General features: G+C 45.3%; 1 protein-coding gene across 2 annotated transcripts; it reads left to right on the top strand.

Annotated features, from left to right (window-relative positions):
- The first annotated feature begins 211 nt into the window (after positions 1–211).
- LOC122938479 (protein QNR-71-like) lies at positions 212–17,204 on the top strand. Of its 2 annotated transcripts, XM_044294014.1 has the most exons (11): positions 214–426; positions 1,859–2,011; positions 2,084–2,227; positions 2,301–2,465; positions 3,916–4,074; positions 4,986–5,333; positions 6,042–6,203; positions 6,281–6,383; positions 6,452–6,654; positions 16,257–16,347; positions 16,944–17,204. In XM_044294014.1, the coding sequence occupies exons 1-11, from the start codon at positions 360–362 to the stop codon at positions 17,092–17,094; spliced, it is 1,746 nt and encodes a 581-aa protein (XP_044149949.1). In that variant the 5' UTR covers positions 214–359; the 3' UTR covers positions 17,095–17,204. The 2 variants fall into 2 exon arrangements, with proteins under 2 accessions (XP_044149950.1, XP_044149949.1); XM_044294015.1 differs by lacking the exon at positions 6,042–6,203 and having other exon boundaries at positions 212–426.
- Positions 17,205–20,471: the final 3,267 nt, after the last annotated feature.

Raw genomic sequence — 20,471 nt, 5'->3', positions numbered from 1 at the left:
TTCTTTCTGTTGCTGTTTTGTGGTTGGATCACTTTTTCTTACAATGACGTCCGATTCTCTATACAAATGTCTTTTGATATATCTTCTGCAAAAATAAAAATCTACAAAAAAAAAAAAGAAGAAAAGAAAGAGATTTGAGAGTCAAGGGAGTGACTCATAAGCACATGAGCAGGGACGCTGGCCCCTTTACTTGAAGTTAGACATTTTTCCCGAATTCCTTCACATGATGGGCCTGCAGGCTTTTCATAGACAGGAGGAGGGAACATGGGGACTGACTGCTATATTGTGCAGCTGTGACTTGTTGAGCCTAGTTTAAATGCTGGTGCACAGGTCCCTGCCCAGCTCATTCCCCTTCCAGGATGTTGCCTGTAGTAATGGAAGGTCTGGTGGTGCTCTGCCTGGTCTCCAGCATTCAGGCAGGAAAACGTGAGTGAGGGTCTAACATGGTCATTTTCATGTGTCCGTGTATACAGTGGGGGGTTAGCAGCAGTAGAGCTACAAGATCCAGACTGTACAGATGTAGCAGAGCTAAGAGGAGCTGATGGTGCCACTGAAAACCTTTGGAAAAGTCTAAATAGTTTTTTTACCATGTTTACTTAATGTGTTCGCTATTCCTTTTAGCTCTGCTACATCTGTATATTGATGACCTACACATTCAGACTGTATGACTGATATATAGGTTGTGTAACCCCTGTGCTTGCTAATATACTGTGAAGTGTCAAGCCCTCTGTTTAAACTATGTCTAAGTGTTCAACTTGTACAGACTGTTGGTGTGAACCGTGTGTCTGCTGTGGACTTTCTGCTGCAGGATTTCTGTTACATCAAATTAAAGCTGAAAAGGCTTTAATTTTGTTGCACAATTTTTCAGTGCAAATCCTGTGGGTTTGTTACAATGCAGAAGGTGAAACTGGTAAATGGTGTAAACGTATAACTTGCAGCACAGGTTATATACAGGTTCTGCTGTGGAAATGTTATGCAGCATTTGGATTAGTAAATTTTTATTTTTACTAACGTACTATGCTGCAGACTTTCTGCATGCAATTCCACTGAAGAACATCTGTAGCCTAATACATGTGGCCATACATGCATATGGCGGTCTATGGCTTTTCTGACTGGATATGGTTTTTGCACTGGAATGTGTGTGGGGTGTTCACACAATCTTTGTGGGAAATCCATTTATAATACACACACTGTGCATACACCTCAAATGGCACAAAAAAAAAATAATAATAAAAATTGCTGTTTAACTGCCTCAAAATCCTCTTGCTGTGGTGGTGTCTAAAAGGCAAAGTGTGATGCACTTGTCTGTGTGTGTGTGTCATAAATGTAATATAAAACCAGACAATGGATGAAATCTTTCTGGGATCATTATTGGACTTCAAATCTTTGGCCAGACATTGCAGATAAAGAAGTTGCACAAAATGGCAGTCTTTCACTACTTGTGGTCAGACCTATGATGGGGAAACTGAACACTATTATTCGATGGAGTTCATCTGGTGGATCTGATACTTCATTTTAATTCTGTTTCAAAGATGGAGCTGACCATAGATGAGCAGAGCTGTGGTAGCATTGTGAAGGGGCCCTAAACCGTACATGGTTAGTGCTGCACTACGTGTAGTATTAGGACAAGTAGCTTTACTGTCCAGTATTTGAGCTATAGGGGTAGTATACAGTACATGGAAGCTGCAGCTCACTCCATAGAACTGCTAACTACATAACATGTTGAACTCGCAATGTCTTGCTGGCAAAGAAAATGAGGAACCTCTAAGTCCATGCATGGATCCACTTATCATCTACTTTGTAGAACACATTGGTTTTGCAATCAATATCTATTAAATCACAATATGTAACTTAACAGGGTTTCAGGATGTAATGGAGTTTGGAAGGAAATCTGGCTCTAGAGGTCCCGGCAACCACATAAATGGCTGGTCTCCTGATACCAACTCATGGAATGAGACAATGTACCCTGCCTGGAAGTCTGGAGATACAAGATGGGAACACAGCTGGATGGGTATTACTTGAGATATAACTGTAATAAAATGCATGTGACTTAAAATTCTGCTGACTTCGTGTGTTTGTCCAGGTGGCAAGGTTGTGGCATTGTTGACCAGTGACAGTCCTGCGCTGATAGGGTCAAACATCACTTTTGCTGTCAACCTGCAGTTTCCCAGATGTCAGAAGGAAAATGAAGATGGAGACATTGTCTATGAAAGAGGGTGTGAAAATGGTAAATACAGTGAGACTACAGAATGTTGTATCTCTAGATGTGTAGATGGCATTTTACAAGGTTGTCTATTTAGTTTCCTCCAGCTTCCTGGCCCAGTTATACACATATTGGTCTAAGTGGATACATTTCTGTAACGAAGGAAACTGCAGCTTTGCTAACAGCTTTCCAGATGGCAGACCATTTCCATATGACCCTCGATGGAGGCGACACAACTTCATTTACATTTTCTCAACTCAAGGTATGTTTCTTGTGTAGTACCTGTAATCTAAGCTTTACACCTACAAGTATCTGACCATCTTATGTCCAATGAGAACTATGGATTTACAGTAAAGATCAAGGCATGAAGAACATGTGTACTTGTATTGGTGCTGCTATCCCTGTAGAAACCAAAGTTTATTTGAGTGTGTGAAAGTGGCATGTGTTTGGGCCTATTCCACTGAGTTGCTGGTGACTCCTGTAAACTGGAGGGGATGTTAGGGACCCCCCCCCCCCCCCTCCCATCCCAGACACTGACCTGATATTGATGACCTATCCATGGCTGTAACTTAAACTGTACTGGAGTCTCTTACTTATTAGAGATTTAAGTAGATCTTTAGCTATTTTCTACCATAGAGCAAGATGCTCGCTAAATTCCCTATTGACAGTAATTTTGTGCAGTAAAGTGTAGGTGTAGCCTCAGTGTTGCATGAGAAGACCTTCTGCCAGGTAAGGGTGCTGCCACATATTCAGCCTATCCCCCCCCCCATTGGAGTAATGCTTTATTCACACTACAGTGTTTTGGTCAGAGCCAAAACCAGAATTGGAGCCTTTATGGACTTTAGGCATAAAATAGATCAGCCCCTATTCTGTTTTTGGCTTGCAATCACTAATCAAAACGCTGAGGCATAAATGTGACAAGTGGTGACTTCTAGTTTACTATATTCTGGGGGCTTTAATTGGGTAGTCTAACCATGACAAATTAACACCTATCTATAGTATAGGTAAGTATAGCAGGGTCTGACCACTGGGAACCCCCACTGATCACAAGAATGGGATGAATCCCAGAGTTGTCTAAGTGAAGTGTGTCAGTGTGCATGGGTGACTGGCTAAATGGAGAGCTCGTCACTATGGATGAGCAAATCTACTTCTGAAGTCAATTCCCACAAAGCTTTGTAATACTGTGCGGAACGGGGGCTCCATACAGTATTAGAATGTATTGGCTTCACTAAACCAAAGTTATTAATTCACGAAGTCTTGTGAGACTTCATGTAATAACTTGGTGAATAATTACTGTAAAAAACCAACACTGAACTTGGGCTTGGTTCCAAGTAGTACCTTGGAACCAAACCAGAGTTTTATATATATATATTTTTTTACAGTAATCAATTCAGTTATTGCAAAAAAGTCTTTCAAGACTTCATGAAGTAGTAACTTCGGCTCATTGGAGCCAATATAAAGATTTATGCAGGTTGACTCCAGATGAAGAATCCAAAATCCATCCCTACCGGTCATGAGTGGTGCTTCAAGTCAACAGGTTCTCCAGCAGACTCTGACCTGAATGAGGTCCAATGTTTGTGTGTGTGTGTGTTCTTGTTAGATCACTATCAAGGACTGAAAACCAAGCTTTTATAGAGTGTGTACAATGGTTTGCACATGTAGATGACTTGCCCACATGCCTCAGATTGAAAAATTGTGTTCTCCCTTGTCAGGCCAATATTACGGAACGATTGGGAGATCGTCTACTACTCTGTCCATTAATACTACAAACATCACTGCTGGAATGCAAATGATGGAGGTCAAGGTTTTTAGAAGAGGTTCTCACAACCACTACCCAGTTGCTACAGCAAGCAGCATTTATGTTGTAACTGGTAAGCTATGTAAAGGCACCAAAGATTCAGCATTTGAACAGTGGTGGCTGCTAGAGATGACCAAATTTCGTTCACGCTTCAGTCACTGGTAAAAGGTGAATTGTGTTATGGATTCCGTTACCACAGACCATAACCCAATTCTATGCCTTTTAGAGGCATTCTGTTATTCATTCCATCATAATAGAAGTCTATGGGCTGCAAAACTGATCCGTCTCATCTATGCAAGAGAGGACTCTCCTGCATAACAGAAACAGGATGGATCAGTTTTGCAGCCCATAGACTTCTATTATGACAGAATGCCTCTAAAGGCACATCCCTGCACACTGAGTTTAGCTGTTTAATTACTGATAGGACTGCCTCCTTGACTCCAATGTCCAGGATGAGAAATAATTTAACCAAATTACAAGGTATGATTATTCTCCAACATGCATATGTTGCTCAGCTCACACAATGATTATTGGGATTTCCCTTTTTATGCTCTTCCTGTGCTTGGGTCAATTGTTGACTGTTACTGATGGGACCACCCAAATTACACCTGAACAGAAGTTTAAATGTATAAATTACAGGGGTCATTTATTAACATGTGCCATTTAATTTTTTGTATACCTGTCACAGATTGTGGCATAAAGGTTATTTGCGCAGCAAACTGACTTTTCCCTGCTCATGCCAGGTCTAAAAGAGGGATGGGGGAGAGGGAGGACTGGCAGGCCCTTCTCATTTCCTATGCCTGTTTCTACATGCATTAGGCATATCCACTGCCAACGCAAGGGGTATTAAGACAGCGTCTAAAATGTCAGTCTTAAACACCCTGCGTGTTCTGCTAAATGGTGTCCCACAATCTGCTCAGCTCTAACACACTCTCATGGTCACACGTTCCCTCTAAACTTATATTATTTTTTCTTAAATTTTAGATCAAATTCCATTTTATGTGAACCTTACACAGAAGAATGACCAGAATTCCTCAGACAGCATCTTTATTAAAGATTCACCAATCAAATTTGACATCCACATCCATGATCCAAGCAATTATCTCAAGAATTCTGAATTGACATTTGATTGGGACTATGGTGATGGGAATGGGTCATCTGCTTCCAATAACCCTGTCTCTAGTCATATTTATACCATGCTTGGAAGCTTTAGGGCTAACTTGACCATCAAAGCTGCCATTCCTGGTCTATGTAAACCTGTTACACCCACTCCAATCCCTACACAACCTCTACCAACCACCTCCAGTACTTTCACCACTTCCAATTCTGCAGGTGAGTTGTATAAAAACAAATATATCTAATCTTGATATGATTAAAGGGGGTTTCCTGGCCCTGATATTAATAACCTACCTCAGGATAGGTCACTAATATTAAATCTGTGGGTCTGACACCCTACCCCAAGCACTGTTAATGGTACAGGAAGAGTAGTAGTTGTGCCAGGTTACTGCAGCCCTGCTCCCATTTACTTCAGTGGTAGCTGAGTTGCAGTAATCAAGCATAGCCACTACAGAGCTGTGCTTGTTCTATTCAAAGTATTTGTTCTAGTGCCAGAGGCTGCTGGGAACAGCTAATTGGCAGAGTGTGGGGTGTTGGAAACTCAACGACTGGATACTGATGACCTATCCTGAGTATAGGTCATCACTATGAGGAGCCTGGAAAAAACATTTAAGCGTTGACCGTTTAAGCTTCCTGTTCCATTTACAGTGCTAGTTCCAGCATGGGGGGTGCAGGGTGTTGAACCCTCCCTGATTGCATATTAGTGTGACTTATCCAGAGGTAGATCATTAATATCAGGAACCTGGAAACCCATTCAGGTTTGCTTAGGAGATGCACAAATGGTATCAGGCAGTGAGATTGATCTTGTGTCCATAATGTGTGGGAGTTTTTGATGGTGCTGCAGGTAATCCTCTGTAAAAAAGGGGTACAGTGATCCATATGTGCAGGGGGACATTTTATTCCCCCCCCCCTTTCCCCTTGCAGATAACTCAACAGAACTACCACCGTTTGAAACTGAAACTTTACCACTGACAACTGAAATGCCAAACGTTACCACTGTTTATACAACCATTCCATACACCACTTCTACTCCTGGTTGCTTCATATATAGATATGGTTATTACAGCACTAAGATTACAGTTGTAGGTAAGTTGTCAGTCACCTATACAGCTAGGCTTAGAATGTACTGTGCCTAGAATCTGACTTGCTCTTTCCTACTTCAGATGGTATCCTTGAGGTCAACATTGTTGAAATGACAAGCATTCAAGTAGCCACATCTCAGACTGAAGGCTCTCTTGTTGACTTTGTGGTGACTTGCGAAGGAAGGTATGTCTTGGCAAACAGAAGACAAACTCCCTGTAAAACTGTATCCTGTGATAACTTTGTTCCTTCAGTCTGCCTACAGATGCCTGCACGGTAGTCTCTGATGCTAGTTGCATGATTCCCCAGGACATGGTTTGTGAAGAAGTTCCATCTTCTGATCAATGCTTGCTGATCCTAAGAAGAGCATTTGAGCCAGGATCTTACTGTGTAAATATCACACTAAGTGATGGTGCAAGTTTGGCTCTTGCTAGTACGCTGGTGTCTATAGATGGTGGTAAGTGACACCCTATTGGTTTTTAGTGTCCATAGGATTGACAGCCTGAAGTAGCTCAGTGTAAAAGCTTCCAATGTATGTTAACCCCTATTGGGCACATTTCAGGGTTCTACGAATTGAATACAGCAAATTGCTGTCTCAACTGTTATGACCTTTTTAACACATGCAGATAATCAGCCCAAAATCAGGGATGAGCATTTGTAGAAACTCTTGATCCCAATAATTGCACTGTGCAAAAGCTATTGACATTCAGGTCTTTCAGCTAGCTCCTAGGATCAGTTTCTGGGCAGGAAATCAGCCTGTGTAAACGAGATATGCTGCCAGAAAATGAAAATGTATGGGCGCAATCACTTGTCCCCCATACAGTAACCATCTCTGCTGTATGTAAATGCATCCTTTACCTCCACTGACTAATTGGTAATGATCAGGAACATCAGGTTAATTACTGTTCTGTCCCCACATGAAGGCGAATGAAGGTGTAACTGATAATGACCTTGTGACTGTCCTACCTTCGTATCCAAGCAGTGGAGCAGACCGGACCGGCAGATGCTCAGGTTAGATGTATCCAGATGTAGACATGAGGATGCAATCAAACGTGGGTTTATTTGATCCAGAGGAGTGACATACGGTTATGCAATACAGGGATGCAGTAGCAGTGTAGATGCTGTCATGTGGATGTCTTTCCTGAGGCTAACTGCTGAGGCAACTGCTGGTCAAAAACTGATGCCTTCACAAGCCAAGGTGTAGTCTCCAGTCACAAGGAGTGCAGCACTAAAAATGGCTACAGGAAGTGACAAGGACCAAGGCTGCTAAAACCACGCCCAGCAGAGAAAAACTTTATAGACAAAAAACAAGGCGTGCAGCATACGAATTCCGGCCAGCAGATGGCAGCAGAGAAACAATACATAAATACAACATAGTAAAAGGAGATAATAATGCCGTGCAGGAATTACATTTGAAAAGAACAGCACACTCCCCATCTGAAATTCACTTTGGGGATTTCACTATGACAAATGTCAATAAAATATAAAACAACCTGTAAAAGGAACATGTTAGAATGCAAAACATAGATAGTCCTGTTTTCCAACTTGGAATGGAGAAGATCTGCGAAGCTAGATACAGTCCTGTTCACCCAGCAGGGACGTTCTCGATGGGTAATATCAAAATGAGTTAGTTGATTGGTCTTAAGAACGTTTTAAGCTCGCCTTTCCTGAAGATCTTCAACTCTACCTTCCGGACCTTGCCATCCTTGATAGGGAAAACCTTTGAAATTAGTCCGATAGGCCAGTCAATCCTTTCGGTTTGTTGCTCTTTCATCAATACAAGGTCTCCTTCCTTCAAGTTTGGTTTGTTGTATTGCCATTTTCTTCTTCCTTGAAGAATACTGAGGTACTCCTTTCGCCACCTGTTCCAGAAGTAATCTGCTAGGTATTGTACACGTTTCCAGTGTTTTTGATAGATGTTAGCATGAGTGAATTCTCCACTAGGAATTAGCGTACTCAGTTTTCTGGGTAAGTAGAATAGCCGGAGTCAATATGGCTGGTGTTTCAGGATCCATAGACACTGGCTGAGTTTACATCCATCAACATAGAATTTAAGATGTTGCTTGAGATGCCGATCATTCTCTCCCAGGAGCCCCCCATGTGGGAACTATGAGGAGGATTGAAAATCCAGGTGCAACCTTTTTCCGCCAACTGATCTTGAATGGACTTGGCGTCGATGTTAAGTTCTCTACAGGCTCCGATGAAGTTGCTTCCCTGGTCAGACCTCAATTGTTTTACTGGTCCCCTGATTGCGAAGAACCGTCTTAAGGCGTTAATAAGGCTGGATGTGTCCATAGATTCTATCACCTCTATGTGAACTGCTCGCACACTCATGCAAGTAAATAGTACAGCCCAACACTTACTGTTTGCATGACCGCCGCGGGTCCTGCGTGCGGACACCATCCATGGCCCAAAGACATCTAGGCCAACATAGGTGAAAGGCGGCTCTGTACATAGTCTATCCGCAGGCAAGTCGGCCATTTGTTGGTGTAGTTGTTTCCCTCTTGCTTTACGGCAGTGCACACACTGATGCAGTACTTGGGCCACACATTTTTTCATACCTATAATCCAAAGGCCTGCAGACCGTAATTTGCCCTCAGTAATTTGCCTGCCTTGGTGTTCGGCCCTTTCGTGGTAGTGTCGGATTAGCAAGACGGTGATATGATGTTTGCTGGGAATGATGAGAGGATTTTGTTCTGCAATTCCCAGGTGGGCTTGATTCAAACAACCACCAACTCTCAGCAAGCCAAAACTGTCTAACTGGATTTAAGTTGGCGAGAGGACTTTTTAGAGGAATCTGCTGTTTGTTGTACAAACACTTCCATTCTATGTTGAAATTTTCCTGCTGGACGTGACGTATTATGAGGTGCTCACTATGAGAGATGTTCTCAGCAGAGAAGGGTTTATGGCAGGCATGCCAACCATGACAATCTTTAACTTGGAGAGTGTTATGATAACATCTTGCAATATGCACTAAGCTTGCAATAGTTCTGACGAGTCTCATCCAACTGGAGAAACGCTCAAAGCGCTGACAACCGAAGCTGGCTGTTTGCTTAGTTCCAGTGACTAATGCGCTAACTTCAGCGCGGATTTCTAGATCATTATCCGGATCCTGGATGCTGAAAGCTTCCTGTACACATTCGTCTGCCTGTCCAAGCAGAAACTCTGGACCTGTAAGCCAAGTAGAGTTAGTAAAGGAACCTATAGACATAGGCCTAGTGGCATGATCTGCTGGATTAAGTTCGGATGGTACATAGTGCCATTGTTCAGGTTTGGAGGATCTCCTAATTCTCTCTATGCAGTTACTAACGTACACATAAAATCGCTTGGTCCGGTTGTGGATGTAACCCAAAACTACTTTACTGTCGGTGTAATACTGGACTTCAGCTAGGTCGACACCCAGTTCTTGTTGTATGAAATCCGCAATCTCCACTGCCAACACAGTCCCACAAAGTTCCAGTCTGGGAATAGTATGATTAGGCTTAGGGGCTAACTTAGCCTTACCAAAGACGAATACAACGCGATTTTGGTTGTTGGGTTCTGTCACCTTCAGATATGCAACCGCTGCGATGGCCTCCGTGGAGGCGTCCGAGAACACGCAGAGTTCTTTCTTTATGCTAGAGGAAAGTGAGGTTTTAACATAGCATCTCGGTATATGGATCTCATCCAAGGCACACAAGGATCGCTTCCAGGCTTCCCATTTTTGCTCTTTCTCGGAGGGAAGTGGGGTATCCCAATCCTTGACTTTTTCAGAAAACTGTCAGTAGAGATTTACCTTGTATGGTGATGGGCGCTACAAATCCCAGCGGATCAAATAGACTGTTTACCACTGATAGACCACCTCGTTTTGTAAATGGCTTGTCTGCGTAACTTATCTGAAAACCGAAGGAGTCAGCCGAGAGATCCCATCTGAGGCCCAAGCTCCTCTGCACAGGTGGACTGTCCAGTCCCAAGTTAATGTCCTTGAATCCTGGTGCATGATCGCCTGATTCGAAGGCCCTCATAACGGCCAGGCTGTTCGAAGCAATTTTGTGTAGTCTAAGTTTAGCTTGGTACAACATACCTTGAGTCCTTTTGAGCAGATCAATAGCCGCTTCTTCAGTCGGTAGCGATTTGAGTCCATCGTCTACGTAGAAGTCCTTTTCTACAAAGTCTCTGGCGTCTTTACCGTACTCTGATTCTCCCTCTGATGCAGTGCGCCGAAGGCCATAAGTTGCCACGGCAGGTGACGGGCTGTTTCCAAATACGTGTACCCTCATTCGATACTCTGCCATCTCTGCGTTGGTGTCATTATTCTTGTACCACAGAAACCTGAGGAAATTCCGGTGGTCCTCTCTGACTACGAAACAGTGGAACATCTGTTCAATGTCGGCGGTGATGGCAACGAGCTCTTTTCTGAACCTCATCAGCACTCCAACTAGGTTATTTGTCAGATTAGGACCTGTGAGAAGGACATCATTAAGAGATGCACCTTGATGTTTGGCGCTTGAGTCGAAAACAACCCTAATTTGATTAGGTTTTCGTGGGTGATACACTCCAAATGAAGGCAAGTACCAGCACTCGTCGTTCTTTCCTAAGGATGGAGCTGGTTCTGCATGGTTGTTGCGGAATATTTTGTCGATAAAGGCAACAATGTGTTCTCTCATCTCAGGCTTACTGTTCATGGTACGCTGAAGAGTTAAATCTAGACAGAGCTTGTTCCCTATTGTTCGGAAGTTTTACCCTGGTAGCTCTAGAATCTCTGCGTTGTTGTCCATAGGTGGGATAACGTTGGCTAGGTGCCTTAGGTGTGGTTGGTGAAATGCAGCTTTCGGGGTAGGAATTTCATCCCTATGGTTGGGTATTTGATCGCATTCGATCAGCGTCGGTAGAGGTATTTCTGTATTCCCACTGACGGAACAAGCGATGAATCCTTGTGCCCTCCTGCCGCTAGTCTCTATGCGACCCAAGCAGGTGTTTAAGATGTAGGGTTCTGACGGTCCCTTTATTCCAAAGGCTTCAAAGAATTTAGGTCCTGCTAGGGAGCGGTTGCTTTGGTCATCAATGATGGCATACATTTTTACTGCCTTTTCTCGTAGCCCCTCCGGGTAGACCTTGATTAGGCATATGCGGGCACAACATTTCTCACTCTGGCCCTCCCCACATGGCTCCAAGCATGAGCAGGAAACAGCAGTAGCTGTGTTAGCGTTATTTTGGGGCTCCCCGCCATGACTTGGAGTGGGACTGGTGGAGACAGCAGCCGGTAAATCCCTTGTGAGTGGAGTTGGGTGCATAGCTGAGGCATGTCTTTCACTATGACACTCCTCACACTTGATAATGGATTTACAGTCCTTAGCCATGTGCTCCAATGACACGCAGCACCTGAAATATACCCCAAGCTCGGTAAGGACTTTCTTGCGCTCCTGTATGGTTTTGGATCTAAATCCTCTGCATTTGTTCAGTGAGTGTGGTTTTTTATGAATGGGGCATTCACGATTGAAGGCCTTGTCTCCTGATGAGGTAGTGTACTGTTTACCAGTGGGTACTGCAGATGATGGTAGGTTAGTCTTTCTAACATTCACGCTGCTCTTAAAGTCTCTGTGTTTATGTACAATACTTTCATACCTTGATGATGGTGTCACTGAAGCTGTAGTATTAAACTCCAGGAAGTCAAGGCTGGGGTCATTCCTCATCTGGGACTGTTCGTCGATGAACCTACAGAAATGAATAAATGGGGGAAAGGTGACGTCATCCACTCTTTTGTACCTTGAGACTGATGCCGCCCACTTCTCTTGCAGGCTGTATGGTAGCTTCACGACAATTGGGTTCACCCCATGGGCTGTATCCAGGTAGCACAGCCCAGACAGACTAGGATCTCTTTTGGCGAGCTCCAGTTCCATGAGCAAATCACTTAAATCCTGAAGCTTGTGGACATCCTTGAGACTGATCTTGGGAACGTTCTGCAGTCTAGTCTCCTGAATAGTGCCTTCTCTATTGCTTCTGCACTGCCAAAGGTGCGTTCGAGTCTCTGCCAGGCTGCAGCGAGACCTGCTTCTGCTTGTCCCACATAGACAGTTCTAAGGCTCTTGATGCAATTTGTGGAGCCTAGGCCCAGCCAGTTGACCAAGAGGTCGAGCTCCTGCTCTGCGGTTAGGTTGAGGTTGGCGATGGCGGCTTTGAAGGTTGCCTTCCAGGCTCTGTAGCTCTCCGCGCGGTCATCAAATTTTGAGAGACTGGTGTTAATTAGCTCTCTGCTCACCATAAACCTGGCAAACTCAGACATATCTGATCTCTCACTGCTTGTTGCCATGACAACTTGTGATGCCCCTGGGGCGTATAGGCTGCGTGGCGTGAAATGCTTCCGGGTAGAATGATGTTGCTGCAGGGTTGAGCTGTGGTCTAGCCTCTGTAGATTCTGATGACTGCTGCTTGAGCTGTGGAGGTAGGCCAGGAAATACCTGGTAGCCATCTTGCTGTAATAGCTGTCCTTGAGAGGGCGCATCTGGGCAACTGTTATGGGATTGCTTGAGTGCTGTGGGTGTCATTGGCACTGTGGGTAGAGCTGGCTTGGATGTTTGAGTGTTATTGGCTTGGACAGTACTGTACACTGGGGGTGGTGCAGATAACTGTTTCAGTACATAGTTGCTGGTGCGATCAACTGGATCGTCTATCTCCTCTGGTGGTAAACAGGCTGAATCAAGGCCTTGGTTCAATGCTTGCTCAAGTAGTCTTACTTTTGCTAATGCGACTTCCTCCTCTCTCTCTGATTCAAGGATCTTTATTCGAGCCTCTGCTTCTGCCCTCTGAGCTTCTGCCTCCGCTTCTGCCCTCTTGGCTTCTGCCTCCGCTTCTGCCCTCTTGGCTTCTGCCTCCGCTTCTGCCCTCTTGGCTTCTGCCTCCGCTTCTGCCCTCTTGGCCTCTGCCTCCGCTTCTGCCCTCTATGCTTCTGCCTCCGCTTCTGCCCTCTTGGCCTCTGCCTCCGCTTCTGCCCTCTTGGCTTCTGCCTCCGCTTCTGCCCTCTTGGCTTCTGCCTCCGCTTCTGCCCTCTTGGCTTCTGCCTCCGCTTCTGCCCTCTTGGCTTCTGCCTCCGCTTCTGCCCTCTTGGCTTCTGCCTCCGCTTCTGCCCTCTTGGCTTCTGCCTCCGCTTCTGCCCTCTTGGCTTCTGCCTCCGCTTCTGCCCTCTTGGCTCTGCCTCCGCTTCTGCCCTCTTGGCTTCTGCCTCCGCTTCTGCCCTCTTGGCTTCTGCCCTCTTGGCTTCTGCCTCCGCTTCTGCCCTCTTGGCTTCTGCCTCCGCTTCTGCCCTCTGGCTTCTGCCTCCGCTTCTGCCCTCTTGGCCTCTGCCTCCGCTTCTGCTCCGCTTCTGCCCTCTTGGCTTCTGCCTCCGCTTCTGCCCTCTTGGCTTCTGCCTCCGCTTCTGCCCTCTTGGCTTCTGCCTCCGCTTCTGCCCTCTTGGCTTCTGCCCTCTTGGCTTCTGCCGCCTCCGCTTCTGCCCTCTTGGCTTCTGCCGCCTCCGCTTCTGCCCTCTTGGCTTCTGCCGCCTCCGCTTCTGCCCTCTTGGCTTCTGCCGCCTCCGCTTCTGCCCTCTTGGCTTCTGCCGCCTCCGCTTCTGCCCTCTTGGCTTCTGCCGCCTCCGCTTCTGCCCTCTTGGCTTCTGCCGCCTCCGCTTCTGCCCTCTTGGCTTCTGCCGCCTCCGCTTCTGCCCTCTTGGCTTCTGCCGCCTCCGCTTCTGCCCTCTTGGCTTCTGCCGCCTCCGCTTCTGCCCTCTTGGCTTCTGCCGCCTCCGCTTCTGCCCTCTTGGCTTCTGCCGCCTCCGCTTCTGCCGCCTCCGCTTCTGCCGCCTCCGCTTCTGCCCTCTTGGCTTCTGCCGCCTCCGCTTCTGCCCTCTTGGCTTCTGCCGCCTCCGCTTCTGCCGCCTCCGCTTCTGCCGCCTCCGCTTCTGCCCTCTTCGCTTCTGCCCTCTTGGCTGCCGTCTGTGCTTCTGCCCTCGCAAGGACTTCTTTTTCGGTGAAGGAACGCCTCACTTTGGATTGCTCTGCCTTTATGCGGGCCTCTAGTAATCTGTCGCTCAGGGCGGAGCTTCTAGAGCATGATGATCTGTAGGACCGCGAGGAATGTTTGGATGAATGAGATCTCTGTGATCGAGTTTCTTGCAAATGAGAGATGCGGAGTTCCACTTTATCTTTAGCGTCCAGCACCATGGCGTCTTTGTCTGTCTATTGATTCTGCCTTGCACAATTCTGATGGGGCTTCTTCAATATTAGAGTCTTTTAGAAAGGTTATATACCTTGTGGACAGTCTCTTGTATCTTTCATGGGCTGCGTTCAGCCGCCTGACGGCAACTTGTAATCTGGTGGCATCGCCTGAGGAGGACTTTAGTCCTGATATGAGGGAGGAAACTCGTTCCCATAGCTCTTCCAGGTTGTCACATAGCTCATCTTTCCTGGTGTGATAGTTTTCCATGATCTTTATATTTGGTTTGAGAGAGCGCCTTGGTCGTGTGACTTGGTCTGCTGGAAGTGTGGGTTCTACCTCCAGCTCTTCATAATGATCAGTATCAGGTTGCATTTGCTTTGTTTCATCACTGGGGAACTGTACGAGTTCATTTTCGGCCATTTTGATTTAAGGTGCGCTGTCTCTTTAAGAAAATGAACTTTTGAATTGGGGGCTGAAAATTGCAGTGCGGCTTAGATGAGGCACCCCGGTGAGGTTCCTAAAAGATTTTGAGTGAATTGCAGGGTTTTGGTTTGAGGGAGGTCCCACGTGCGTGAACAGTTCTTATATCATGCGAGCAAGGGTTAACATAGGATGTAGAAAATGGCTTGGCGAGTAGTGGAGGACTTCCAGGCAAGAGTATATCTACTGCGGACACCCCGTGCTTCCCCTTGGGCTTGTGGGACGTGCACTGTTGCCGGGCAGATTTGCTGCGAGTGGGCCTGTCGCAGGGGAGGTTCCTGAGTGTGGCACTGGGCTCTGAGGGAATCTGTAGCCGGGAATTGGACTTTGAGACGGGTATTTACTGGGGTATAAGGCTTTAAGGCAGTTTTTGACTGTTCTGTCCCCACATGAAGGCGAATGAAGGTGTAACTGATAATGACCTTGTGACTGTCCTACCTTCGTATCCAAGCAGTGGAGCAGACCGGACCGGCAGATGCTCAGGTTAGATGGACCCAGACGTAGACATGAGGATGCAATCAAACGTGGGTTTATTTGATCCAGAGGAGTGACATGCAGTGATGCAGTACAGTGATGCAGTAGCAGTGTAGATGCTGTCATGTGGATGTCTTTGCTGAGGCAACTGCTGGTCAACAACTGATGCCTTCACAAGCCAAGGTGTAGTCTCCAGTCACAAGGAGTGCAGCACTGAAAATGGCTACAGGAAGTGACAAGGACCAAGGCTGCTAAAACCACGCCCAGCAGAGAAAAACTTTATAGACAAGAAACAAGGCGTGCAGCATACGAATTCCGGCCAGCAGATGGCAGCAGAGAAACAATACATAAATACAGCATAGTAAAAGGAGATAATAATGCAGTGCAGGAATTAAATTTGAAAAGAACAGCACAATTACCTGAAACATAGGTCCATGTGAAAGGATTCTCCAGCAATGTTTTTAAAATGGCTGCCAACAGCCTGTCCTAGAATGTAAGGAAGACTGGTTGCCACTATTTGTGAAGCTGCCTGAGGGGCGGGGGCTTCACTACACCCTGCACCTTTTGTACAATAGGTGGTAATGATGTGATCCTGCCTATATGCTATGTCTGACAAGTGGTGGCAACCAGTGCTCCTCACATTCTAGGACATGATGCTGCCACCATCCATCTTGAATCGGTCCTGGAGAACCCTTTCAAGTGAGTTTCCCCTCTTCATATTCTAGACAAACATCACAAGGAGTGACAGTGCAGCTTGTTAGTCCAATCTGCTTCCTCTGACTACCTCTCCCAACCATAAAGTTATCCTTAACTTTCAAAAGCTTGACTTGAAGATAGTCATTTGCATCCAACTATTACATTTGTGCAACAGTTCTCAAATAAGGTATCAAGACAATGTAGACTTCCTTCTTTTTTTTTTTTTTTCCCCTCTAGGTTCTAAAACGCAGCAGACTGTTTCCGCAGTACTTGTTCCCCTCGCTTTGGTTGCACTTGTTGCTGTGGTGATTGGTATCACCCTTTACAGGTAAGTTCATACTCCTGGCTTTTCCATTTGACCTCTTAGTATCTCTTTACAGCTCCAAACTCTTTCTTCCAACCAGCCTTATGGCAGGTGCCAATATTTTCACTTGTCTGGCCAGGAATCTTGAGTAGATATCCAGAAATCTACTGAAGTGTTCTAGAGATTAGCCTGCACAGTGTAGACTTGGATTAAAACGTCAAAAAATCGCACTAGTGGACAATTCTGGATAGTCTGGCCCACCTTTTAGTCTAAGTTTATACCACTTAAAGTTGACTAACTTTCTACTGTTTTGTTTGACCAGGGGGCATAGCCTTCCAATGTGGTGCAAAGCATGTATGCCAGTCTGATTTGGTGCAAACTGCACCAAAATATTTCTAAACCTAATGGGCCAAATTGAATTTTTTTATAGAACAAGGTCTGGGTGCACTCACACTAGTAAATACAGGCCAGTGTTTCATGTGGGGAGGCCATATGTTAAAACTGGCTATAATCTAGCAAAACTTCTGGGCACAACTGCTGCATGAAATATTTTTGCTTCTATCTATTTAAGGAAGAACTTGGTATTCCATACTTAAGCAAATTGCTTTTATATCATTTAGGAAATACAAGGAATACAAACCAATTGCAAATGCTTCAGATGGAAGAAGTGATCAGGGCATCATTGTGTACTTCAGTCAGATCAAAGATGTTCACTTCAAAAAAAGCAACGAGAGTGATCATCTTCTGAAGAGCGAAGCTGCAATAATATAAGATTCTTAAAACTCTGAATGTCTGCCATATCTTGGTATGCTGCTGCTTGGTCCTTCATCTAAGTCATAAAGCTGTAGTAGAAATACTTGTTAATAAAGTGTTTCCTTTAACTGGTCGTGTCTAGAATGGCTAATGGTTACAACCTGGTAATTCTTGCAGTCAGAGGCCGTCTGGAACAGTGTTAATATACATTCATCCCTCCTCCAATTCAGTATTACAGTAGAGAATCCATACATAAGGTTTCATTTATGGAAATAAACTTTTTGACCATGGGTCTTGTGCTGCATGTGACCAGCAGAACTGTAGATTTCATAGAAATGTTTATTACCCAAGAGTAATGGATTTGTTTGCAGCACCCTCATGATTCAAATCTTCTGCTCTATAGGACATTCAACTTCAAAGAACAGGAAACACTTGTATTAAAGTGCCTAATTTGTACTAAGAACGTTCCTCACACATGTGCAACCAGTAGCCTTAGGCTACTTTCACACCTGCGTTTAGGTGCGGATCCGCACCTATAATGCAAACGCTTAGATCCGTTCAGAACGGATCCGTTTGCATTACCATGAACAAAAAAAAAAAATATTATTTTTTTTTTGTTCATAATGCAAACGGATCCGTTTTGACTTACATTGAAAGTCAATGGGGGACGGAGCCGTTTGAAAATTGAGCCATATTGTGTCAACTTCAAACAAATCCGTCCCCATTGACTTACATTGTAAGTCTGGACGGATCCGTTTGCCTCCGCACGGCCAGGCAGACACCCGAACGGGTGTCCGCCTGCGGGGCGGAGGACAAACTGTGCCAGACTGATGCATTCTGAGCGGATCCGCATCCACTCAGAATGCATTAGGGCAGTACGGATCAGTTTGGGGCCGCTTGTGAGAGCCTTCAAACGGAACTCGCAAGCGGAGCCCCGAACGCTAGTGTGAAAGTAGCCTTACCTGCTCCAGCAGGATGGGATTGATTCACATAGTTTAGTGAGGAAAATCTTCCCAACATGTTGTCACCACTCCAGTACTTCACTGTGGAGCTTGTTTGTGGGAATAACCAGCTCTGTCAGCCACGAGGGTTTTGTATAAAACGGTCTTTAGGAGTTGCAGTAATTCATAGATCCATTTATCTAACAGATATACACTCACCTAAAGAATTATTAGGAACACCTGTTCTATTTCTCATTAATGCGATTATCTAGTCAACCAATCACATGGCAGTTGCTTCAATGCATGTAGGGTTGTGGTCCTGGTCAAGACAATCTCCTGAACTCCAAACTGAATGTCAGAATAGGAAAGAAAGGTGATTTAAGCAATTTTGAGTGTGGCATGGTTGTTGATGCCAGACGCGCCGGTCTGAGTATTTCACAATCAGCTCAGTTACTGGGATTTTCACGCACAACCATTTCTAGGGTTTACAAAGAATGGTGTGAAAAGGGAAAAACATCCAGTATGCGGCAGTCCTGTGGGCAAAAATGCCTTGTTGATGCTAGAGGAGAATGGGCTGACTGATTCAAGCTGATAGAAGAGCAACGTTGACTGAAATAACCACTCGTTACAACCGAGGTATGCAGCAAAGCATTTGTGAAGCCACAACACGCACAACCTTGAGACAGATGGGCTACAACAGCAGAAGACCCACCGGGTACCACTCATCTCCACTACAAATAGGAAAAAGAGGCTGCAATTTGCATGAGCTCACCAAAATTGGACTGTTGAAGACTGGAAAAATGTTGCCTGGTCGGATGAGTCTCGATTTCTGTTGAGACATTCAAATGGTAGAGTCCAAATTTGACGTAAACAGAATGAGAACATGTATCCACCATGCCTTGTTGCCACTGTGCAGGCTGGTGGTGGTGTAATGGTGTGGGGGATGTTTTCTGGGCACACATTAGGCCCCTTAGTGCCAATTGGCCATCGTTTAAATGCCACGGGCTACCTGAGCATTGTTTCTGACCATGTCCATCCCTTCATGACCACCATGTACCCATCCTCTGATGGCTACTTCCAGCAGGATAATGCACCATGTCACAAAGCTCGAATCATTTCAAATTGGTTTCTTGAACATGACAATGAGTTCACTGTACTAAAATGGCCCCCACAGACACCAGATCTCAACCCAATAGAGCTTCTTTGGGATGTGGTGGAACGGGAGCTTCGTGCCCTGGATGTGCATCCCTCAAATCTCCATCAACTGCAAGATGCAATCCTATCAATATGGGCAAACATTTCTAAAGAATGCTATCAGCACCTTGTTGAATCAATGCCATGTAGAATTAAGGCAGTTCTGAAGGCAAAAGGGGGTCCAACACCGTATTAGTATGGTGTTCCTAATAATTCTTTAGGTGAGTGTATTTATAGCTTGTATATGACTTTACAATATTTAACCCCTTAGGCTACTTTCACACTAGCGTTTTAGGCTTTCCGTTTGAGATCTGTTCAGGGCTCACGCAAGCGGTCCAAAACGGATTAGTTTTGCTCTAATGCATTCTGAATGGAAAAGGATCTTCTCAGAATGCATCAGTTTGCCTCCATTCAGTCACAATTCCGCTGTGGAGGCCGACACCAAAACGCTGTCTGCAGCGTTTTGCTGTCCGCATGACGACACTGAGCCAAATGGATCCGTCCTGGCACACAATGTAAGTCAATGGGGACTGATCTGTTTTCTCTGGCACAATAGAAAACTGGTCTGTCCACTATTGACTTTCAATGGTGTTCAAGAAGGATCTGTCCTTGCTATAGAAGACATAATACAACAGATCGGTTCATGACTGATGCATGTGGTCGTATTGTAATGGAAGCATTTTTGCAGATCTATGACAGATCCGCAAAAACGCTAGTGTGAAAGTAGCCTTAGTGACCAGCCCGTTTTGGGTCTTACTGACCAATTTTTTTATTTTATTTATTTTGGCGGTAGTTGTAGTTCTTAATGGTGTTTTGGGTTACACATCTTTCCCCCTTGCCTATGACTGAACCCATGGAGAGACTGCCTCCTACTCCACAGGACAGGGAACAGAAACCGCTTTAAAAGTTCTTTTTTTTCCAGGAACTTTTTCCATACCATCACTATGATGGCATACAAGGACATTGACCTCTGTAGCGACAGGAACAGAGGTTTATATCCCAACAGAAGTGTTTCCTGTCCTTACAGAGGATGGGGCAGAGAAAGAGAGATGAAGTTCCTTTTTACCTGGATTCTTGGACTGTGTTGCACCATTTGGGATCATGGTGTCCCCTGTCCACTCACGATCCTGTACAAACGCTGGGCAGGGGGTGGGTCAGGAGGGCTCACTCTGGAAGATCTGGAGCCTGCTCCCAGGGTGCAGTCTCCCGCCTTGCCTCTGGTAGGTTAAGCCGGGTTTTGCGAGCATGGCACTTTGTGCG

The sequence above is a fragment of the Bufo gargarizans genome, chromosome 5 (assembly GCF_014858855.1).
Source record: "Bufo gargarizans isolate SCDJY-AF-19 chromosome 5, ASM1485885v1, whole genome shotgun sequence".
Lineage (NCBI taxonomy): Eukaryota > Metazoa > Chordata > Amphibia > Anura > Bufonidae > Bufo > Bufo gargarizans.
The sequence above is the reverse complement of the archived record's forward strand: the minus strand, read 5'-3'. Positions and strand labels throughout refer to the sequence as shown.